The 22932-nt window shown below is 49.6% G+C and overlaps 2 protein-coding genes and 2 pseudogenes across 2 annotated transcripts; all 4 read left to right on the top strand.

Moving 5' to 3' along the window:
• Positions 1-211: 211 nt before the first annotated feature.
• LOC147960293 (uncharacterized) lies at positions 212-2054 on the top strand. Its single transcript, XM_087533263.1, has 2 exons — positions 212-473; positions 1558-2054. Exons 1-2 carry the CDS (start codon positions 212-214, stop codon positions 2052-2054), a joined length of 759 nt encoding a protein of 252 aa, XP_087389389.1.
• Positions 2055-3715: 1661 nt separating this feature from the next.
• LOC147960292 (uncharacterized) lies at positions 3716-5878 on the top strand (annotated as a pseudogene).
• Positions 5879-10510: 4632 nt separating this feature from the next.
• On the top strand, positions 10511-16448 carry LOC147960291 (uncharacterized). The gene is made up of 2 exons (XM_087533262.1): positions 10511-11762; positions 16429-16448. Exons 1-2 carry the CDS (start codon positions 10511-10513, stop codon positions 16446-16448), a joined length of 1272 nt encoding a protein of 423 aa, XP_087389388.1.
• A 2276-nt stretch (positions 16449-18724) lies between these two features.
• LOC147960290 (uncharacterized) lies at positions 18725-21996 on the top strand (annotated as a pseudogene).
• The last annotated feature ends 936 nt before the right edge of the window (positions 21997-22932 follow it).

The raw sequence follows: 22932 nt of genomic DNA, 5'->3' as shown, positions 1-22932 counted from the left end.
TAGAAGGTGCCAGATTCTCAACTGAAACAAAAATTAATCAGCATGATATCTAGATAGATATTTTGATAAAAAAGAACTATAAATTCTCATGGTTTACTTCTGCACAAGAGTTCAGAATTTTGATCTTGTTCCATAGAAATAGATTTACAGGATGAATTTTATCTATGATGAAGCAGAGCAGTGCGGGACTTGGAATTTTATTGTGGTCACCATGGGTGAGGCTTATGCACTAACTAGTTCCATCCCAAACAGCATAGGAAATTTGACCAAACTCACAATCGTGTATCTTGACATCAACCACCTTTCTGGACACATCCCTCGACAACTAGGTTATCTTGAGAACTTAGAGGAGTTGTGGCTTTGCTACAACACACTAACAGGTTCCATCCCAAACTGCCTAGGAAATTTGACCAAACTCACAACCTTGGATCTTGAGAGCAACCAACTTTCTGGACACATCCCTCGAGAACTAGGTTATCCTGAGAACTTACACTACTAGGGAAAAGCTTATAGACAGGCTCTTACTAGTAGTGCGGGTTTATACCCCTCGCTGCTGCTACTTACTAGTAGCGCTGTTTTCTACCCCTCGCTGCTACTAAGTTGATAGTAGTAGTGCGTGTTTTTAACCCTCGCTACTACTAAGCAGTCTCTACCGTGCCCCCCCTCGGGACATGCCATAGTAGTAGCGAGGGGTATGAACCCGCGCTACTACTAAGTTGATAGTAGTAGCGCGGGTTTATACCCCTCGCTACTACTAAGTAGAAGGTAGGTGAAGTCTCCATATCCTGGGTCGAATCCCTCCTCTCTCTCACTCCCCCTCTCTCCATAGGCTCTCCCATTCTGCTTCTCCCTCCCACCCGTGATTCATGTCCTCATCCACCACCACCGCCGGTCTCGCACCTCATGCCTCCCCAAATCTGGCGACCTCCACACCCACTGCGGCCCCCTCCCCCTCCTTCCTCCTCCTTCTCTAATGTTGGAAGGAGAGGGAGATCCAGCAGAGTGCCATCCATGGCGGCGGCCAGATCTGCCATGGACACAACCACAGGTGAGTTGTTCTTCCTACTCCTCTCAATCTCTCTCTCTCTCTTCATCTTCCAGATCGAGCAGAGTGCCATCCATGGCGTCATCTAGGGTTTTAGCTCCAACTCCGGCAGCCAACAGTGAGTTGCTGCACCTACTCCTCTCTATCTCTCTCTTCCTCTTCTAATCCTTGTCTCTTTTTTGTAGCTGCAGCAAAGGAGAGGTGTATCACCATGGACGACTTCATCCCCTCTAGGATCAGCATCGACCATGGATGAAGAGCACGATGACGCCTAGCTAGCAGCAACAACCATTGATGGAATTTTTTAAATTCCTAATTAGTTAGCAGTAGCGAGGGTCCAGGCCCACGCTACTACTAGTTAGTAGTAGCGCGGGTGGCATCCACGCTGCTACTAACATACGTAGTAGTAGCACGGGTGGCACCCGCGCTACTACTACCAGTTAGTTGTAGCGTCGTATCAGTAGCGCGGGCACCCATGCTACTAATATACCTAAAACCCGCGCTACTACTAGGCTTTTCCCTAGTAGTGTTAGAGAAGTTGTTTGTTTGCTACAACACACTAACAAGTTCCATCCCAAATAGCATAGGCAATTTGACCAAACTCACAGCCTTGTATCTTTGCAGCAACCAACTTTCTGGACACATCCCTCAAGAACTAGGTTACCTTGAGAACGTGGACTTGGACCTTAGCAACAACACACTAACAGGTTCCATCCCAAAACACCTAGGCAATATCACAAACATCTCTCAATTGTTCCTTGACAATAACCAAATTTTTGGTGACATTCCTCGAGAATTAGGTTATTTGGTTAACTTAGAGATCTTGTTCCTTGACTATAACCAACTTTTTGGCCACATTCCCCAAGAATTAGGTTATTTGGTCAACTTATTGTCCTTATCTCTTAGAAATAATTCACTGACAGGTCCCATCCCAAATAGCCTTGGCAATCTGACACACCTTTATAAATTGGACTTTGGCCAGAACCAACTTTTTGGACAAATTTCATGAGAGTAGGTTGGTTGTTGAATTTAGAGTACTCACTCTCAGAGCTTAGCAACAACACAGTAACATATTTCATCACAAACAGTCTAGAGTACATTGTAGAATTATCTTTTTGGGAAAATTTCACAAGAAGTAGAAGGTGCACTAACTGGTTCCATCCCAAGCAACATACAAAATTTAACCAAACTCACAATCTTGTATCTTGACATCAACCACCTTTCTGGACACATCCCTCGACAACTAGGTTATCTTGAGAACTTAGAGGAGTTGTGGCTTTGCTACAACACACTAACAGGTTCCATCCCAAACTGCCTAGGAAATTTGACCAAACTCACAACCTTGGATCTTGAGAGCAACCAACTTTCTGGACACATCCCTCAAGAACTTGGTCAAATTTCCTATGCCGTTTGGGATGGAACCAGTTGGTTAATGTCATCTGAAACCTACTGTTGATGGCCTTGTGTTCCTGCTCCTTTTGCTGCTTTGTTAAGTCTATTCACCTTTTTCGAAGAATAGATACTACCCTGATCTCATCCAATGACTCTAGTAGCCTTTTTTCCTATTTAGAGAGAACATGGCCGACAACGATGAGGCCGGCAGTTCGGGCAAGCAATTCTGGGAGCTGTCCTAGGAGATGGAGGAAGAACCTCACCGCTATGAGGACTCCGCGGAAGACACCGATCCCGACTACACAACCCCTAGTGGCGTCGGGGATGACACCACTGATGATGCCGCCGGGGATGCCACCACTGATGATGGCAGCGAACGCACAGATGGCAGCCAACCAAAGAGGCAACGGAAGGACCGGCGCCCGAACATGCTCGGCACCGTCAAGGAGGAATTTACTCAAGTGTCCTCCAGTGGGCAACCAACGAAGCCCAAGGAATTAGTCAGTGGGTACGCGGGACAACTCGAGTGCATTCTCCGGAGCACTGTCTTGATCGACACCGATAACCTAAGGCATCGTGACCGAGGGAATTTGCGCAACCTCCTCTTCACGAAGCTGCACGAATGATACAAGTTCCCTGGTGACTTCGCAAACACACGCCTCTCAGGGAATAAAGTGAACAGTGTCGCCCTCACGAAGATGAGCACGACCCTGGCTACTTGGAGAGCCGCGGTGAAGAGAGGGATTCTTATTAGTGACAGTTATGAGAAGATCAAGGAGACATATCCTTCGATCAGCGAAGCTGACTACCTGGAGTTCAAGATCAAGTGCGGGAGCAACGCATCCGCAGAATCAAGTCAGTGGTGGAAAGATATGCGGGTCTTGAACTTAGGGGTCCACAAACTCGGTCCCGACGGTTACAGAGTGGCGGAACCTATATGGGACAAGGAGGATGCGGAGCGTGTCGAGCAAGGCCTACCGCCCCTCTCCGATAAATACCGTGAGAAGCAAACCAGGAACTATGTCAGGGCCCGGTACAAGGTGGACCCGGTAACAAAGGAGCTTACCACGGATCCGAAGACCAAGGCGCTTGAGCTTGTTCTGGTAAGGAATACACCCCCGCGTAATTAGCTCCATATGGTTGCATTCTAATTAATGAAGCCAAATTTCTAAATGGTTCACATTCCTTCCGCAGGAAACTGAAAGCAGTAGCGCGGGGGCGTCTCAGAGCTCCCCGTCTGGCCCTTGGGACACCACTTTAAATAGGGCGTTGAACGTAATGAAACACAAGGATAAGTTCAGTAAGCCGTCGTCAGCTGGTCGTATGGCCGGCAAAGGCTTTTCCACGAAATGGTCGGAATACTATACTGCTGGGCGAAAGGAGAGAAAGACCAGCTCGGAAAGCCAGGAGCGCGAGGTTCAAGAACTCAAGGCACAAGTGGCACGGATTCTGGAGATAGTCGAAGAGCAAGTGCGAAACCAAGTGGGAGCGACGATCACCGCCATTATGCCTACATTGCTTGAGGGGCTGCGGGGGTGGATTGTGGGCGGCCAACAGGGGCCGCCCCCGATTCCCAGCTTCACGGGCAGCAACTCGCACAACGCGCCGGCGTCATTGGTGTCTCTGGTGGAGGCGGCATTGGTGTCTCCGGCGGCGGCCCCGGCATTGGAGCTTAATGCACCCGGGTGTGGGAAGAATACGCCGGCTGGCACCTCGGCAGCAAGTGGCCCCTCTGTCACTTGCACGCCCACCGTTGGCGGTGCCTCGACATTAGCCGAGTTCGATGCCATCACGGTAACTAAGCCTAGGCCGATGACTTCATCTCCTTGCCTTTGACTGGGCATCCCTGACGCCCTACATGTTTTCGCAGGGCGCCGCCAACGTTCCATGCACTCTCCTGCACTTCGTGGATGGCGAGTTGATCGATGTCGCCAAGGCCAGAATCGTTGAACCGGGCAACCCTGTGTTCCATGGTAATCCGATGCCACCCACCGTGTATAGGGTTCAACTGGTTCGGGTGCTGCGGGGCTGCGACGACTTGTTACCTCCGTATCGACCCCCTGGGGCTGACGAAGATGATGTGATGACCCTCAGCTCCTGCTTAGGCTGGTCCATGCTTTGGCCGAAGAGCCAGATTCATTTGGGGGCAGGGGACACCACCCCACAGACAACACCGCCAGTCGTGCCGGCGCCAAGCCATGGCAAGACCGCCGCAACGCTACCGCCGTCAGCTGATCCGGACATGCATATGCCACAGGATCCGAATGACGACGATGGTACATTTACCAACGTCGATAAGTACTTCAACGAACATGTGTACGGTGACGAATTCTTGGGGCCTCCTTCTCAAGAACCCAACCCTGCAAAAGACGACCGCGATCTAGCTGGTACCACGGAGAAACCCAATTGCAACAGGCGTCGTCTGGCGTTCAGTTCTCAGGAGAGGCCTCCAGCTGCCGCCTTCACCGAGACTCAAATAGACGAAGTGCGGAATATTATCAGCCCCAACACACTCAAGAAGGTGGTCTCTGAGCAGAACTCGATCCCATTATAGCAGAAGAAGCAGAAGGGACAGAAAAGAAAAAATAACAAGGGTGCGAGCCAGCCGGCACCGAGTACGATCCGTGCTCAGGACGGGCCACAAGTATCTAAGGATATCTCGAGGAGGGTGCATGTGGTGGGTAGGCCGCTGCTACCAACTAATCTGCTCAAAGCTACAACCGGTGCTATGTGGAGTCTGCATGACAGTGTTCTTTCTATGGAGAAGCGGCGTCTCTCCGAGAATGATGTGGCATACCCCGATTTCGTGGCCAAGGTGCCAGAGGGCAAGGGCTTTGTCGATAGCACCATCGGGCGTATGATCATCCTGCGGTTTGATGACATCTTCGCTATGTTTAACCTTCATCCGCTGCACTACACATTCATTTGGCTATTTTTTCTCAGTATGGAGATGCGGATCATTAGAGACAAGACCCCAGACATCGTGATAGTCGACCCCTTCTACATGCGTGCCAAGATCTTGGGCAGCGCTGGGGATCGGCAAGTCACGAGTTCATACCTCGAAGGCGTCATTCTGGCGAACCCAGATAAGGATAACTTCCTCGTGCCTTACTTTTCCGAGTAAGTCATCCCCTCACCGCCCCGTAACATATGATTTCTTAGATTTTGATCGTTCTTTTTTTTCTAACATTCCGTGTTTTGTGCAGTGAAACACATTGCACACTCATCCTCTTAAGCCCGAAATATTCCATGGCCACGTATTTTGACTCTTACTGTCAGTCGAAGAAAGACTACAAAAATATGAAGACAGTTCTTGATGATGCTCTCCCCGGCTAAGACAAATTTGGAGGCACCTTCAGGAGGCCAATTTGTAGGTACGGCAAGCACGTGTTCACCCACGTAACGACGTTCCCCTGTGTCAAGCAGCCGCCTGGCAGTTAGAATGATGCCTACTACGCCCTCCATCACATGCGGGCGATCGTACGGGACCATAATCACCTTCTACTACCAAATAATATCAAAGATTGGGCCGCACGCTTGTCGACAATCCAGGAAGAGGACATCAGACCAAAATTCCTTCGCATCCAGTCGGAGTTTGCGGAAATCATCTGTCAAGATGTCCTTCGTACCTCGGGGCAGTTCTACCTCAAATATCAACCGTCCAACAGTGTAATAGAAACAACGCTACAAATGTAGGCTAACAACGATCGTGATTTCATGACCAACACGAAAGACGGCGGCTTCATCCACGCTCCGGTCGCTGAGTCGAGTCGAAAGTATTGATGCTATGTAGTTCTGAAATATCGATTAGCTCATGTTGTAATTAAACTTTAATGAACTTGTATGTCTCTTTAGTTTGGACAGTCGTTCAACTTATATGTAATTGATGCTATTTATTAGTAGGACCATGAATCATGCTATTAATGTGTTGCTTTTCTCTTCCGATCCTTTTGTTGCATACTTATATATTGCTTATATATTATGTGTGAATTGCGACTAACGTTTTGTTTGTCTAGTGCATAGAGATGCCGTCGTATGTCATGTACAAGGGTAAGGTTCCCGGAGTCTACGACGACTGGGAGGGGTGTAGGAGACAGGTTCACCATTTCAGCGGTAACGGTTACAAAGGGTACACCACTAGGGCGGAGGCGGAAGCTAGATACGCGCGCTATCTAGCGGGAGAGAGGAGGGAGCAGAGGAGGAACTGGATGAAGATCAGTTTCATCACGATGATGCTCATCGTGACTGAGGGAGTCCTGGATTAGGGGGTCTCCGGACAGCCGGACTATATCCTTTGGCCGGACTGTTGGACTATGAAGATACAAGATTGAAGACTTCGTCCCGTGTCCGGATGGGACTCTACTTGGCGTGGAAGGCAAGCTAGGTAATACGGATATGTATATCTCCTCTTTTGTAACCGACCTTGTGTAGCCCTAGCCCCCTCCGGTGTCTATATAAACCGGAGGGTTTTAGTCCGTAGGAAAACATACAATCATACCATAGGCTAGCTTCTAGGGTTTAGCCTCTCCGATCTCGTGGTAGATCAACTCTTGTACTACTCATATTATCAAGAATAATCAAGCAGGACGTAGGGTTTTACCTCCATCAAGAGGGCCCGAACCTGGGTAAAACATCGTGTCCCCTGCCTCCTGTTACCATCCGCCCTAGACGCACAGTTCAGGACCCCCTACCCAAGATCCGCCGGTTTTGACACCGACATTGGTGCTTTCATTGAGAGTTCCTCTGTGTCGTCGCTGTTAGGCTTGATGGCTCCTTCGATCATCGACAGCGATGCGGTCCAGGGTGAGACTTTTCTCCTCGGACAGATCTTTGTATTCGAGAGTTACGCCCCTGGCCATCAGGTCAGGTTTGGAAGCTTAAACCACACGGCCGATATCCGCGAACACTTGATCTTCGACGGATTCGAGCCCTCGCCTAGTGCGCCACACGGGCACGATGAGCATGATTTGGCTCTGCCATCGGACAGTGTCCAGGAGATCGCACCGACAACCGCTCCGACCCTCAATTCGGAGCCAGCTGCGCCATCCACGGACGGGTGGATAGACCCCGCCACGGAGGCCGCACTCTCATCGGCGATCGAGCCAAAATCGACCTTACCCTTCACGACAACCGTGATGCCACTCTGCCGGATCCTTCCCCGGCCACGGACTCCGAATCGCCTACGCCCGTGCCTATCGACTCCGATTGGGCGCCGATCATGGAGTTTACCTCCGCGGATATCTTTCAGCACTCGCCCTTCGGCGACATACTGAACTCATTAAGGTCTCTCTCCTTGTCAGGAGAGTCCTGGTCGAACTATGTCTAGCAGGATTGGGGTGCGGATGACGAAGAAACTCGCCGCCCACCCACCACCCACTTAGTAGCCACTGTTGATGATATCACCGACATGCTCGACCTCGACTCCGAAGACATTGACGGTATGGACGACGATGCAGGAGACGAACAGGAACCACTGCCCACAGGGCATTGGACGCCCACCTCATCATATGATGTATACATGGTGGACATACCCAAAGAAAACGACGACGAGGAACGGAGGGATGCAACGAAGGGTTGTTCCCTCGAGAAGCAGTCAAAGCGGCGGCGTAAGCGCTGCTCCAAATCCCGCCTCGACAGAAATAGCGGTCACATAGACCCAGCGATAGAGCTGGGTGAACCATCGCCCGACCAGGGCAACACAGAGAATCAAACCGAACAACCCGACTCCGTCAAAGATAACAGTCCAGACGACATCACACCGGACAGGCGCCCGGAGCAATAGAACGCCCATCAAAGGCTTGTTGCTACTGCGAGGATTCTAAAAAAGCAGAAGCAAAGCCTCAAGGCTGCGCAAGACACACTCAGAATCAGATGGAGTGAAGTACTCAACACTGCAGCAAAGTACGGCGGTAATCGCCACACCAAGAGCCACCCGAAGCGAAAGTTGCTACCTGAATTCGACGAGGAGGCCTTAGATCCCCCGCAATTAGAAAATAAAACGGCCATCCGGTCAGATAGACGACCTCGCGGCCAATATAGAGCGGCAAATGACGCCGCACATAAGCCAGTACGCGATCCACGCGAGGGCTCGCATCAAAAGGACGGTGCCACCAGATCCATATACGGGCCACGCAAGCGCACTCCAGTATGCAATACAACACAACAAACATCCGAACACCACGGTACACCCAAATACAGGGGTGCCGCACACCCCCTATGTTTCACTGATGAGGTGCTGGACCATGAATTTCCAGAGGGATTCAAACCCGTAAACATAGAGGCGTACAACGGAACTACAGACCCTGGGGTCTGGATTGAGGACTATATCCTCCATATCCACATGGCTCAAGGAGACAATCTCCACGCCATTAAGTACTTACCCCTCAAGCTCAAAGGGCCAGCTCGGCACTGGCTTAAAAGCCTCCCCGAAAACTCCATTGGAAACTGGGAAGAGCTCGAAGACGCCTTTCAGGCAAATTTTCAAGGGACCTATGTCCGACCACCGGATGCAGACGATTTAAGTCATATAACTCAACAGCCTGGAGAGTCAGCCCGAAAGCTTTGGAACAGGTTCCTCACTAAGAAGAACCAAATAGTAGACTGTCCGGACGCTGAAGCCTTAGCAGCTTTCAAGCATAGCGTTCGAGACGAATGGCTCGCCAGACACCTCGGCCAAGAAAAGCTGAGAACAATGGCAGCATTAACAAGCCTCATGACCCGCTTTTGCGCGGGCGAGGACAGCTGGTTAGCCCGATGCAGCACCAGTGGCCCAAGTACATCCGAAGTCAGGGACGGAAACAGGAAATCATGACGCGGCAAAAACAAGCGCCGGAATAAAGAAGACAACCTGAAGAGCACAGCGGTAAACGCCGGATTCAGAAGCTCTCGGCCAGGTCAGTAAAAGCCGCCCTCCAAAGGCAACAGAGACGAACTGTCTAGCCTAAACAAAATTCTGGACCAAATATGTCAGATCCATAGTACCCCCGACAAACCTGCAAATCATAGCCATAGAGAATGTTGGGTCTTCAAGAAGTCCGGCACGCTCAACGCCGAACATAAGGGGCAGGATACACCAAGCGAAGATGACACTGCTAGGAAAAGGGCTATAGATGGAATTGACACTATGGCGCACCAGACATGTGTAGCGCCATTACTATATACTAATGGCGCACCATCTGTTGGTGTGCCATTAGTGTGGAAGACACTAATGGCGCACCAAGCACATGGTGCGCCACTAGTAACAATATGTTTTTTTCATTTTTTCAAACATACTAATGGCGCATCCGGGCAGAGTGCGCCATTAGTAGTTAGAACTACTAATGGCGCACCAGCCATAGAGTGCGCCACTACTGTATTTTTTTTACTTTTTTGCAAAACTACTAATGGCGCACCGTTGCATAGTGCACCATTACTAGTTTAAACTAGTAATGGCGCGCTGTGCCACGGTGCGCCATTAGTATAAAAAATATTATTTTTTACTTTTTTGCAAAACTACTAATGGTGCATGTCTGTGTGGTGCGCCATTATTATGTTGGGTTACTAATGGCGCATGTCGCTGTGGTGCGCCATTAGTAACCTGGGACCAGCTAGATATTTTTGGACAGCCACACCTACACAATCACTTTCCCCACTTCATTCCCCCACCTCCTTCTCTAAGCTTGTCGGCTGCCTCCTCCTCCTCACCTCATTTGCACCATAGATTCATCAAAATTAAGTGTTGAAATTACCTTTTTTTGATAGGTAAGTAAGGGGAAAGCTATCTTCATGTTGTAGATCTACTTTTTTTCTCCCTAGCTCGCTCCAACAACATGCACATGCACTTTTTGTGGCCTAGCTAGATCTATGTATATTTGTGGTGTTGCATATGTTTGAGGTGTTACATATATGTTTGTGTTTGCAGGTACCGGTATTTGAAATGCGATAGTTGCCAATATTTTGCCGGAATGTTGATTCATTTCCGTTTTGGCGAGAATTTTGGCACTATGCATTCTTTTTGGTCCTATTTTTAGGGAAAGTCATGCCAAATTTTTTCTTGGTTCTAAAATATCATTTTGCTCTACCCCGCAGGCGACCATGGTCCGCACGATGACCGAAGGCATCGTGGATAGGTTTTTGAGCTCCGCGAAGGCCGAGATGCTTCAAAAGAACGAGACGGAGATAAGATGTTCGTGTCGAAGATGCAAGTTGAAGAGCCTTATTGCGGACCCGGATTCCGGGCAGGTGCGGGACCACCTGCTCTTGCGTGGTTTCATGGATGGCTCTCGGTGGCAAGGTGATGAAGATGACTATGAAGTCGTCCATGGGGGCTCGGCAAGAAATGAGGAAGGGCAGCAAGACAACCACTGCGGCTCGGGCGGGCGAGAAGACGAAGAATCTCCAGGACATGATCATGACGGTGATGCTGTACACAGTCATCATGTAGAAGATGCCGGACATGATGATGAGGAAGATGCCGGAGCAGACGAAGGGCATGATCATGAAGATCTAGATGCCGGAGGAGCAGACGACGATGGACCATCGATGGGCTGGGTGCAAGACCCTCATATTCAAGAGCTGCTTCTCAAGCAGACGGATAACGCAAGAGCTGCCGCCCGAGAGAAAGCCAAGCTGGATCAACTGGAGATAGACGCGGTTACTCCATTGTATGAAGGATGCAGACCCGACGATACCCGCCTAAAAGTAACGCTCATGGCTTTGGAGATGAAGGTAAAACAAAAAAGGACCGACGCATGCTTCGACGAGAACATGTCATTCTGGCACGAACGTCTTCCCAGGGGGAACAAGTGCCTGACCAATTTCGAGGAAGGGAAGAAAGTCGTGTGTCCTCTGGATTTACCGCACGTGAAATACCATGTGGGCATGAACAATTGCATCATTTATCGGGGCGAGCATGCGGAGTCTACCATATGTCCGGTGTGCGGCATCACTCTATACAAGAAGAGGAAGAAAGCTCCTCGAAAAGTGGTGTGGTACTTTCCGATCACTCCTTGTCTGCAGCGGTATTTCGCGGACCCTAAGGTAGCAAAGCTCATGTGTTGGCACGCAGATAGGGAGGAGAAGAAGCGAGAAGATGACGCAAATGATCCGGAGATAAATAAAAAAGACAAGATGCTGAGTCACCCTAAGGATGGGAGCCAGTGGCAAGCGTTGAACTTCGAACACCCAGAATTTGGGAAGGATCCAAGGAACATCGTGCTGGGCATGAGCACCGATGGAGTCAATCCGTTTGGCAGCCAGAGAAGCACACATAGCACCTCGCCTGTGTTTGTGTGGATGTACAACCTTCCCCCCTGGTTGTGCATGAAGAGGAAGTACATTCACATGAGTATGCTAATTGAAGGGCCGAAACAACCAGGGAACGACATCAATCTATATCTGGGGCTGCTGAAAGAGGAGATAGACACGCTGTGGAAAACGCCAGCCAATACGTGGGACGTCACAAAGAAAGAATATTTCCCTATGAGAGCCGCACTGCTCACGACGGTGCACGACTATCTCGGTTACGGATATCTCGCGAGGCAGGTGGTCCACGGATTTTCTGGATGCGTCAGGTGCATGGATGACACAACGTATCGCTAGCTAGATAGAGATCCCGGGTCTTCGAAAACCGTGTTCATGGGACATCGAAGGTGGCTTCGCGACGATGACCCGTGGAGGAAACGCAAGGATCTGTTCGATGGTGAAACCGAACTCCGAAGACGCCCGCGTACGAGGAGCGGCGAGGAAATAGACGGGCTGTTGAAAAATTGGAAAGATCGCCCATTGCCGGGAAAGAAGCAAAAGGTGCTAGAGCCAGGAAAGAAGCGAAAGGCACCAGAGCCGCTGCTGAAGGTATGGAAAACGAGGTCTGTTTTCTGGGACTTGCCGTACTGGAAGATCCACCGTGTGCCTCACAGCCTTGATGCCATGCATATCACGAAGAACGTGTGCGAGAGTCTTCTTGGTACCCTGCTCAACATGCCAGAGAGGACCAAAGATGGGCCGAAAGCAAGGGCAGACTTGAAATCAATGGGCATCAGGCAGGAGCTTCACGCTAATGATGATGATGATGATGATGATGAGGCGAAGCAGGACACAGAAAGTCGTCGCAAAGGCAAAAAGGCCAAGAAGACCGGAAATGACTACCCTCCCGCGTGCTTCACTCTAAGTCAGGAGGAGATCGAACAGTTTTTCACCTGCCTCGTAGGAGTAAAACTTCCTTACGGTTACGCGGGGAAGATAAGCAGATACCTAGACCCAATGAAGCAGAAGTTTGGCGGGATGAGGTCTCACGACTGTCATGTGCTGATGACGCAGATACTTCCAGTTGCAATCTGTGGGATCATGGACGCGCACGTCCGTGAAACGCTATTTGGCCTATGCAACTTTTTCGACGTCATCTCTCGAAAGTCGGTTGGCGTGAGGCAACTCAGAAGGCTACAGGAAGAGATCGTGGTGATACTATGCGAGCTTGAGATGTACTTCCCGCCCGCATTCTTTGACGTTATGGTGCATCTGCTGGTCCATATCGTGGAGGATATCATCCAACTAGGGCCAACGTTCCTGCACAGCATGATGCCGTTCGAAAGGATGAATGGTGTCATCAAAGGATACGTTCGCAACATGTCACGTCCAGAGGGAAGTATAGCCAGGGGCTTTCTGACCGAAGAGTGCATCTCCTACCGCACGAATTATCTAGGCATCGAGAACCCCGTTGGTCTGCCCGTGAACAGGCACCTCGGCAAGCTCGCTGGATGGGGTCACTGTGAGGGTCGCCGCGAAATGCATGTCGACTTCGAGGGTCGACTCGCCGACTTTGAAAGAGCAAACCTAGTCGCGCTACAACACATAGACGTGGTCGATCCTTGGGTGGTAGGGCACAAAACCTTTATTGAGAAGACGTATAATGACCGAGGCCAACAGAGGACGACGGAGATATAATCAAAGAGCACAACTCATGTTTCACGCGTTGGTTCAAGCAGAAGCTTCTGTCGTACCCTTTACATGAGGATTCTTCCGCAGAAGAACAACTCATATTCGCCTTGTCACAGGGCGCCGAGCACAACCTGATGACCTATGAGGCATACGATATCAACGGCTACACATTCTACACTTAGGACAAGGACATGAAGAGCGATGGTTATCAGAACTCCGGGGTAACGATGGAATCCTACACCGGTAACGACAAGGACAGATACTACGGAAGGATCGAGGAGATCTGGGAGCTGAGCTACGCTGGAGAGAAGGTCCCGATGTTCCGTGTCAGATGGGCCAAGAGCGTCCTAAAAGAAGACCGGTATTTCACCACCATGGTTATACCCAAAGCCAAATCCAAGACCGCGGGCGCAAACGTCACCGCGAGAAATGAGCCATGGGTACTGGCTTCCCAAGTGGACCAATGCTTCTTCATTACCGACCCGTCAAAGCCCAGTCGTGTTGTCGTGAGGAGAGGCAAAAGGAAGATCATCGGAATGGATGGAGTAGCCAATGAGCAAGGCTTCGACAAGTACGGCGACCCGAAGATCGAACATGACGACGACGATGAAGTAGCAGCATACACCATAAGAAGAAGCAGGACCACCCTACCTAAAGGACGTCCGTTCCACAGAAGAACTCCATTTGCGAAAAAGAAGGGCAAGAAGATTATGAACAGATAGCTTGCTAAGATCGACTGTATTTAAATCGTAGTCTTCATTTCTCGGTTCATGGGCACTTTTTGATATCATGAATATTTTTAAATTTCATTGGCACTTTTTGAATTCATGAATATTTTTTCAAATTTGATGATATTTTTTCATATTTAATATGATAAAATATTGAATATTCATGAGGACACTCGATCTCGATCCCCCTCCATCTCAATCTCGATCCCCCTCCATCTCGATCTCGATTCCCCCTCCATCTCGATCTCGATCCCACCCGCACCCTCCCCCGCTAGCTCCACCGCCGCCGACGACCCACCGCACCCTCCCACGCTACACCGCCGCCGCCGACGACCCCCCGCTCCACCACCGCCGACGAGCACCCCCCGCACCCTCCCCCGCTCCACCACCGCCGACGAGCACCCCCCGCACCCTCCCCCGCTCCACCACCGCCGACGAGCACCCCCCGCACCCTCCTCCGCTCCCCGGTGAGCTCCGCCTCCTCTCCTCTCTTCATTTTTTTAAAAAAAATAATAATAAAAAAGGGTAGACTACAATTGTTGTTAAACAACAATTATTACTGTTTTTATAAAAAAATATTACTGTTTCATATTCATATTCATTTTCTAAAAAATTATTACATGCAACAAAAAAAATTACTTATGGCGCACCTCTGGCTGGTGCGCCATTGCTATGCGCACCTCTGCCTGGTGTGCCATTGCTATGTAAAAAGAGATTACTAATGGCGCACCTCTGCCTGGTGCGCCATTGCTATGTAAAAAAAGATTACTAATGACGCACCGACCGCGGGTGCGCCATTAGTAAGATTCCCCCCTAGCTAATTCCCTCCCTCTCGCCAGATCCCCTTCGTCCCTCTCCCTCGCCCCCCTAGCTAATTCCCCCCCGCTGCCCCGACCCACGCCGCCACCGACCCCGTGCCTCCGTCTCCGTCGCCGCCCCCGCGCCTCCGTCTCCGTCGCTGCCCCCGCGCCTCCTCGAGCCGAGCGCCGCCTCCCTCGCCGTCCCCCCTCTGCCCGCACCCGCGCCCTCAACGTCCTCCCGCCCAAGCGCCCCCTCCCCCCACGGCCCCGCCTGCGTCAACCTCGTGCTCGCCGTCCAACACCGCGCGGCCTGCCCAGGAGGACCGCCGCTGTCTTCCTCTTCGACTACGAGGACCCGGATGAGCTCGGACGCCCTCGAGCCATCCCTTTGACTTCCGCCGATTTCCTCCGCCTCGGCCACCATCGCCACCGCCTCGACTAGCTCCGGCTACCCCGAGTCGCCCTCGACCTCCCCAGTGAGCACCCGAGCCGCTTCCCCCTCTTCCCCCTCTTGATTTCCTGCTAAGATGTGTTCTAGGGTTAGGGGTTCGAGAATTTTGGACAAGAAAAGGGGTTGGAGAATTAAGTAGCTAGGGTTGGGGAATTAAGTAGATAAGGAGATTATGTTTAGAGCATCAATGATGGGTGTTGATGTACCTCTGGATAATTTTGATTTTATTCATGTTCTCAAGGAATTGGAATTATCCAAGGAACAAATTAGTAAGAAAACTAAACACTGTTTAGATATTCATGACTCGAATGGAAATGTCGCCTCCCTGTGTCTAAGTTGGCATGATACTGTAGTGGAAGAGGAGGAGAAATTTACTGTAGTTTCTAGAAGAAAGAAAAAGTCTCCTGCTAAGAGAAATGTCACTATTTCTTCTCTTACCTCCTCTTCTATACCTTGTACTAGAGGTCAGCAAAAGAATATCAGTTCTACTTTGCCCCTAGTAGATCTGGATACTATTTCTGTTAGGAGATGGTGTTATATTAAGATGCATATATTGTTATGTTACGCAAATTGTATCAAAAACTTGAGCTACCGTCAAAAACTTGAGCTACTATCAAAAAATTCAGTTAGGTACAGTTAGGAGCTACTGTCAAAAACTTGAGCTACTGTCAAAAAAATCAGTTAGGTACAGTTAGCATCATGTAAGAAAATGGCCATAATGTGCCTTGATAATGATGTATTTTGTCATAAAAATATATAGTGGACTGCCATGATACTGACATGCTGCTAGTAGTTACTTCCACCATGAGTTTCATTAACAGCAAGTCAGTTTTGTTTATAGTTGAAAGTAAGTGTGTGGTTTGAAATTTTGATCTGATTATGGCATCTAGAAATATGTCAGTTTTGTTTTGTAACTAGAAGACCAAAGTGTACTCTGTCCAAACTGTAGTTTTCAGTATTCTGTCCAAACTGAAAACTGTTAAAAAGACCATGTGTTTTTGGTCAAAATCTGCATGTAAAACTGAAATAATCAGTCATAAAGAATATCCTCAAGACCATGTGTTTCTTGGATTTCTTGATTGTATTTTGTGCTTGCAGGAGTAAATTTCTTGGAGTAATTTTATGCTTGCAATGTTTGAGTTCTTAAGCCTTTTTACTGAAAATCAAACAGAAATGTTTTCTTAACTCAGAAGCCTGTTACTGCACCTGTACTGCACATTACAAAGTCTCCTAGTACTTAACCCACCCAAGCTATGAGGCAAAAATTTCAATTAACTGTTATGGACAATTGTCAATTTTCTGTAATGATGATGGAACATTATAAAGCATTGTACTCCAGTGTATATGAAGGATACAAAAAAATTTAGCAACTTCTCTGATTTTATAAAGATGTTCTTATATGGGTGAAACTTCACTTGTTTTTAGGCTAGTGGAGGGTGTTGCTTTATTCTGTCATCATTTGTAACAATGTCACAAATAAATTGTTCCTTCTTCTGTATTTGAAGTAATGACTGTTCATAAGCTGAGGCATGGATTAAGCTGTTTCTTTGTTGTACCATTATATCTGGATGATTTTTTGTTTGGTGACCTATTATATCTGGAATGGAAGCTCACATAAGTTGAGCTGATTTTTTTCCATATGAAAGCAGAGGACCATATGGTCTGTGGCTGGGTTTTGTCTCCGACCATTGTGTCGTGATGAATTTGCAGGTACCCCGAGAGGCCCTTGAGTTTGCCGGAATGTCGATTAACTTCCGTTCCGGCAAATTCGGGTACTCCATATGTCCTATTTTCAGCAAAGGTCATGCTGAAATTTTCCGTGAATTTTAGCATGACTTTGCTAAAAATAGGACATATGGGGTACTTGTGACTAATGCATGGGCCGGGGTATCTTAGTACTTAGTTAAGTAGGATCAACTGCCCCGCCATTCTTGCTGCATTAAACCATAGGTGGCAATAGAGCCAAGTGATTAGGCCCAACTTAGAATTCTCCTTAGCATCGATAAACCCTAGATGATAAACCCAACATAGGTGGCAATAGAGCCAAGTGATTAGGCCCAACCTAGGGTGCCTCGGCATCGATAAACCCTAAATGATGAAAACTTAACTTGGCTTATATAGGGTGCCTCGGTGTCGATGAGAACCTAAATGATGTACGCTTAGGCTTTTAGGGTGCCTCGGCGTTGTCAAACCCTAAATGATAAAAGCTTAGCTTTTAGGATGCCTTGGTGTCGACAAACCCTAAATAATGAGACCATGATCTTGTTCCTTGACACTAACCAACTTTTTGACCAAACTTTTTTCCTATTTAGAGCGAAACATGGACCACAACGATGAGGCCGGCGGTTCGGGCGGCAAGCAATTCTGGGAGCTGTCCCAGGAGTTGGAGGAAGAACCTCACTGCTATGAGGACGTCGTTGAAGACACCGATCCTGACTACACAACCCCTAGTGGCGTCGGGGATGACACCACTGATGATGGCACCACTGATGATGGCGGCGCACGCACAGATGGCAGCCAACCGAAGAGGCAACGGAAGGACCGGTGCCCGAACGTGCTCGGCACCGTCAGGGAGGAATTTACTGAAGTGAACTCCGACGGGCATCCGACGGCGCCCAAACACGTAGTCAATGGGTACTCGATTCAGCTTGGGTGCATTCTCCGGAGCACCGCCTCGATCAACACCGAGAACCTAAGGCATAAGGACCGAGGGAATTTGTGCAGCCTCCTCTTCATGAAGCTGCACGAATGATACAAGTTCCCCGCTGAGTTCGCAAACACACGCCTCTCGAGTAATAAAGTGAACGGTGCCGCCCTCACGATGATGAGCACGGCCCTGTCTACTTGGAAAAGCACGGTGAAGGCAATGATTGACAAAGGTGATAGTTACGAGAAGATCAAGGCGAAATATCCTTTGATTAGCGAAGATGAATACAAGGAGTTCAAGATCAAGTGCAATAGCCCCGCAACCTCCGAATCAAGTCAGTGGGGGAAAGAAATGCCGCAGTTGAACATAGGGGTCCACCAACTCGGTCCCGGCAGTTACAGAGTGGCGGAGCCTGTATGGGACAAGGAGGACATGGAGCGTGCCGAGCAAGGCCTACTGCCCCGCTTCGAGAAATACAGTGACAAGCAGACCAGGAACATTCTCAGGGCCCGGTACAAGGAGGACCCGGTAACAAAGGAGCTTACCACGGATCTGAAGACCAAGGAGCTTGAGCTTGTTCTTGTAAGGAATACACCCCCATGTAATTAGCTCCATATGGTTGCATTCTAATTAATCCCCAATATTTCTAAATGGTTCACGTTCCTTCCGCAGGACAAAGAAAGCAGTAGCGCAGGGTCGTCTCAGAGCTCCCCTTTCGACACCCCTTTGAATAGGGTGTTGAATGTAATGAAAAACAGGGATAAGCTCAATAAGCCGACGTCAGCTGGTCGTGTGGCCAGCAAAGGCTTGTCCACAAAATGGTCGTCATACTATGCCGCTGGTGGGCGAAAGGAGAAAAAGACCAACTCGGAAAGCTAGTCGCGCGAGGTTGAAGCACTCAAGGCGCAAGTGGCGCGGATTTCGAAGATGGTCCAAGAGCAAGTGCAACAACAACTGGGATCGACGCTCACCGGCATTATGCCTACCTTGATTCATGGGATAACGATGTGGATTGCGGGTGGCCAACAGGGGCCGCCCCCGATTCCCAGCTTCACGGCCAGCAACTCGCACAACGCGTAGGCGGCACCATTGGTGTCTCCGGCGGCGGCAGTATTGGTGTCTACGGCGACGGCGCCATTGGTGTCTCCGGCGGCGGCGGTATTGGTGTCTCCGACACCGGCATTGGAGCTTAATGCACCCGGGTGTACGCCGGCCGGCACCTTGCAAGCAATTGGCCCCTCCGTCAGTTGCACGCCCGCCGTTGGCGGTGCCTCGACATTAGCCGAGCTCGACGGTATCACGGTAACTAAGCCTCTCGGCCGAGGAATTCATCTCCTTGCCTTTGACTAGGCATCCCTGACGCCCTACATGTTTTCGCAGGGCGCCGCCGACGTTCCTTGCACTCTCCTACACTTCGTGGGCGGCGAGTTGGACAATGTCGCCAAGGGCAGAATCGTTCAACCGGGCAACCCCGTGTTCCACGGTAATCCGATGCCACCCACAATGTATAGGGTTGAAGTGGTTCGGGTGCTGCCAGGCTGCGACGAGCTGTTACCTCCGATTCGACCCGCTGGGGCCGACGAAGAAGATGAGATGACCCTCAGCGCCTGCGTAAGCTGGCCCCTGCTTTGGCCAAAGAGCCAGATTCGTTTGGGGGCGGGGGACACCACCCCACAGACAAGACCGCCAGTCGTGCCGGCGCCAAGCCATGGCTAGAACGCCGCAACGCTACCGGACATGCCGGACATCCCTATGGCACAGGATCCGGACATGCATATGGCACAGGATCCGGACAACAACGACAACGACGATGGTACATTTACCAACGTCGATAAGTACTTTGTCGAACATGGGTGTGGTGACAAGTTCTGCGGGCCTCCTTCTCAAGAACCCAAACAAGACGACCGGGATCTAGCTGGTACGACGGAGAAACCCAATTGCAACAGGCGTCGTCTGGCGTTCAGTTCTCAGGAGACGCCTCCAGCTGCCGCCTTCACCGAGCCTCAGATAGCAGAGGTGCCAAATATTATCAGCCCCAACACGCTCAAGAAGGCGGTCTGTGAGCAGAACTCGGTCCCATTACAGCAGATCAAGAAGAAGGGCCAGAAATGGCAGACTAAAAAGGGCGCCGGTGCGAGCCAGCCGGCACTGAGTACGATCCGTGCTCAGGATGGGCCACCTTCACCTAAGGATATCTCGAGGAGGGTGCATGTGGCGGGTAGGGCGATGCTACCGACAAATATGCTCAATGCTGCAACCGGTGCTATGCGGAGTCTGCACGACAGTGTTCTTTCTTTGGAGAAGCGGCATCTCAGAGAGAATGATGTGGCATACCTGGTTTTCATGGCCAAGGTGCCAGAGGGCAAGGGCTTTGTGGATGGCGCCATCGGGGGTACGATCATCCTACGGTTTGATGACATCTTTGCTATGTTCAACCTTCATCCGCTGCACTACACCTTCGTTCGGCTGTTTTCGCTGAGTATGGAGATGCGGATCATTAGAGACAAGACCCCGGACATCGTGATCGTCGACCCCTTCTACATGCGTGCCAAGCTCTTGAGCAGCGCTGGGGACCGCCAAGTCGCGAGTTCACACCTCAAAGACGTCATTCTGGCAAACCCAATAAGGATAACTTCCTTGTGGCTTACTTTCCCGAGTAAGTCATCCCTAAACCGCCCCGTAACATATGATTTCTTAGATTTTGATCGTTCTTTTTTTTCTAACATTCCATGTTCTGTGCAGTGACACACATTGCACACTCATCCTCTTAAGCCCGAAATATTCCATGGCCACGTATTTCGACCCGAACCGTAACTCCAAGATAGACTACACAAATATCAAGAAAGTTCTTGATGATGTTCTCCCTGGCTACGCCAAATCTAGAGGCACCTTCCCCAGGGCAGTTTGTAAGTACGGCAAGCACGTGTTCGCCCACAATACGACGTTCTGCTGCATCAAGCAGCTGCCTGGCGGTCAGAAGGATGCCTACTAGGCCCTCCATCACATGCGGGCGATCGTAAGGGACCATCAACACCTTCTGCTACCAAATAATCTCAAAGACCACGAGCTTGTCGGCAATCCAGGATGCGGACATCAGACAAGAATTCTTTCGCATCCAGTCGGAGTTTGCGGACATCATCCATCAAGATGTCCTTCATACCTCGGGGCAGTTCTTTCTCAGATATCAACCGTCCAACATTGAGATAGACGGAATGCTATAAATGCAGGCTGACAACGCCCGCGATTTCATGACCATCACGACAGACGGCGGCTTCATCCACACTCCTTTCCATGAGTCGAGTCGAAAGTAGTGATGTGTAGTTCTGAAACATTGATTGGATCATGTTGTAATTAAACTTTAATGAATTGTATGTCTCTTTGGTTTGGACAGTCATTCAACTTAGATGTAATCGATGCTATTTATTAGTAGGACCATGAATCGTGCTATTAATGTCTTGATTTTCTCTTCCGATCCTTTTGTTGCATACTTATATATTGCTTATGTATGTATTGTCTGTTGTTTGGCTTGTGCATAGAGATGCCGTCGTATGTCGTGTACAAGGGTAAGGTTCCCGGAGTCTATGATGACTGGGAGGAGTGTCGGAGACAGGTTCACCGTTTCAGCGGTAACAGTTACAAAGGGTACACCACTAGGGCGGAGGCGGAATCTAGATACGCTCGCTATCTAGCGGGAGAGAGGAGGGAGCGTTGGAGGAACCGGATGAAGACCAGTTTCATCGCGATGATGCTCATCGTGATGACCGCAGCTCTCTTCTATGTGATGGTAGTTTAGATGATCAATATTGACTTGTAATGTGAAGACAAACTCGATACTCACGGTCTCGAGACTTGTAATGTTTTATCTTTGTTCGGTCTTTTGAATTTAGAGACTAATATGATGAATTTTATTCGGAGACTAATCTTCTATTGTATTCGATGAATCTGCTGTTGCTGTGTGCTACTGTCTATATTCTGTCAAATAATATATTTTGTAACCTGTGCAAAAATCAGAAAAGTAGAAAAATGAAACCTAATATTCATACTAATGGTGCATCACTACAGAGTGCGCCATTAGTATGCCAAAGTATACTAATGGCGCATCACCAAAGAGTGCGCCATTAGTATGCCAAGTATACTAATGGCGCATCCATCCGCAGTGCGCCATTAGTGTGCCAAAGCACATGGTTAAATATGGCCCCTGGGAGGCATACTACTGGCACATGGTGTTATATACTAATGGCGCACTGGGTGGTGCGCCATTAGTATACCAGATACTAATGGCGCACCAGTGGTGCGCCATTAGTAATAATTGGCGTGATACTAATGGCGCACCAGCGATGCGCCATTAGTAGGCAAAACTGGTGCGCCATTAGTAGGCCTTTTCCTAGTAGTGTGAGGACGAGCCTCGCAAGCAAAGCACTGGGGAACAGAAGAAATTCCCACCTAAAGTTAAAACAGTCAACGTGTTACACATAATAAAGGGGAGAAACAAAGCGGCACTCCCAGAGACACATGCCCCAGGGTCTATCACCGCGGAATTCTGCCACTGGTCATCCCAACCGATCACTTTTGACCATCGGGATTACTCAGCAAGTGTCCGGCGTGCAGGATGGGCTGCCTTGGTGTTAGACCCAATAATTGACGGATACCACTTCACACGAGTTTTGATGGACGGCGGTAGCAGTTTAAATCGGATATATTAGGACACAGTACGCAACATGGGGATAGACCCAGCAAAAATTAGTCATAGCAATACTACCTTTAAAGGAGTAATGCCAGGCCCAAAAGCCCATTGCACGGGCTCCATGCTACTAGAGGTTATATTCGGCTTCCCCGATAACTTCAGCAGCAAAAAATTAACCTTCCACATCGCTCCGTTCCAAAGCGGCTATCAAGCACTACTCGGACGCGAAGCTTTCGCTCGCTTTAACGCAATACTGCATTACGCATCCCTC

This window comes from Triticum urartu, chromosome 7A, assembly GCF_056163025.1.
Source record: "Triticum urartu cultivar PI428250 chromosome 7A, HENAU_Tu73, whole genome shotgun sequence".
Lineage (NCBI taxonomy): Eukaryota > Viridiplantae > Streptophyta > Magnoliopsida > Poales > Poaceae > Triticum > Triticum urartu.
The sequence above is the reverse complement of the archived record's forward strand: the minus strand, read 5'-3'. Positions and strand labels throughout refer to the sequence as shown.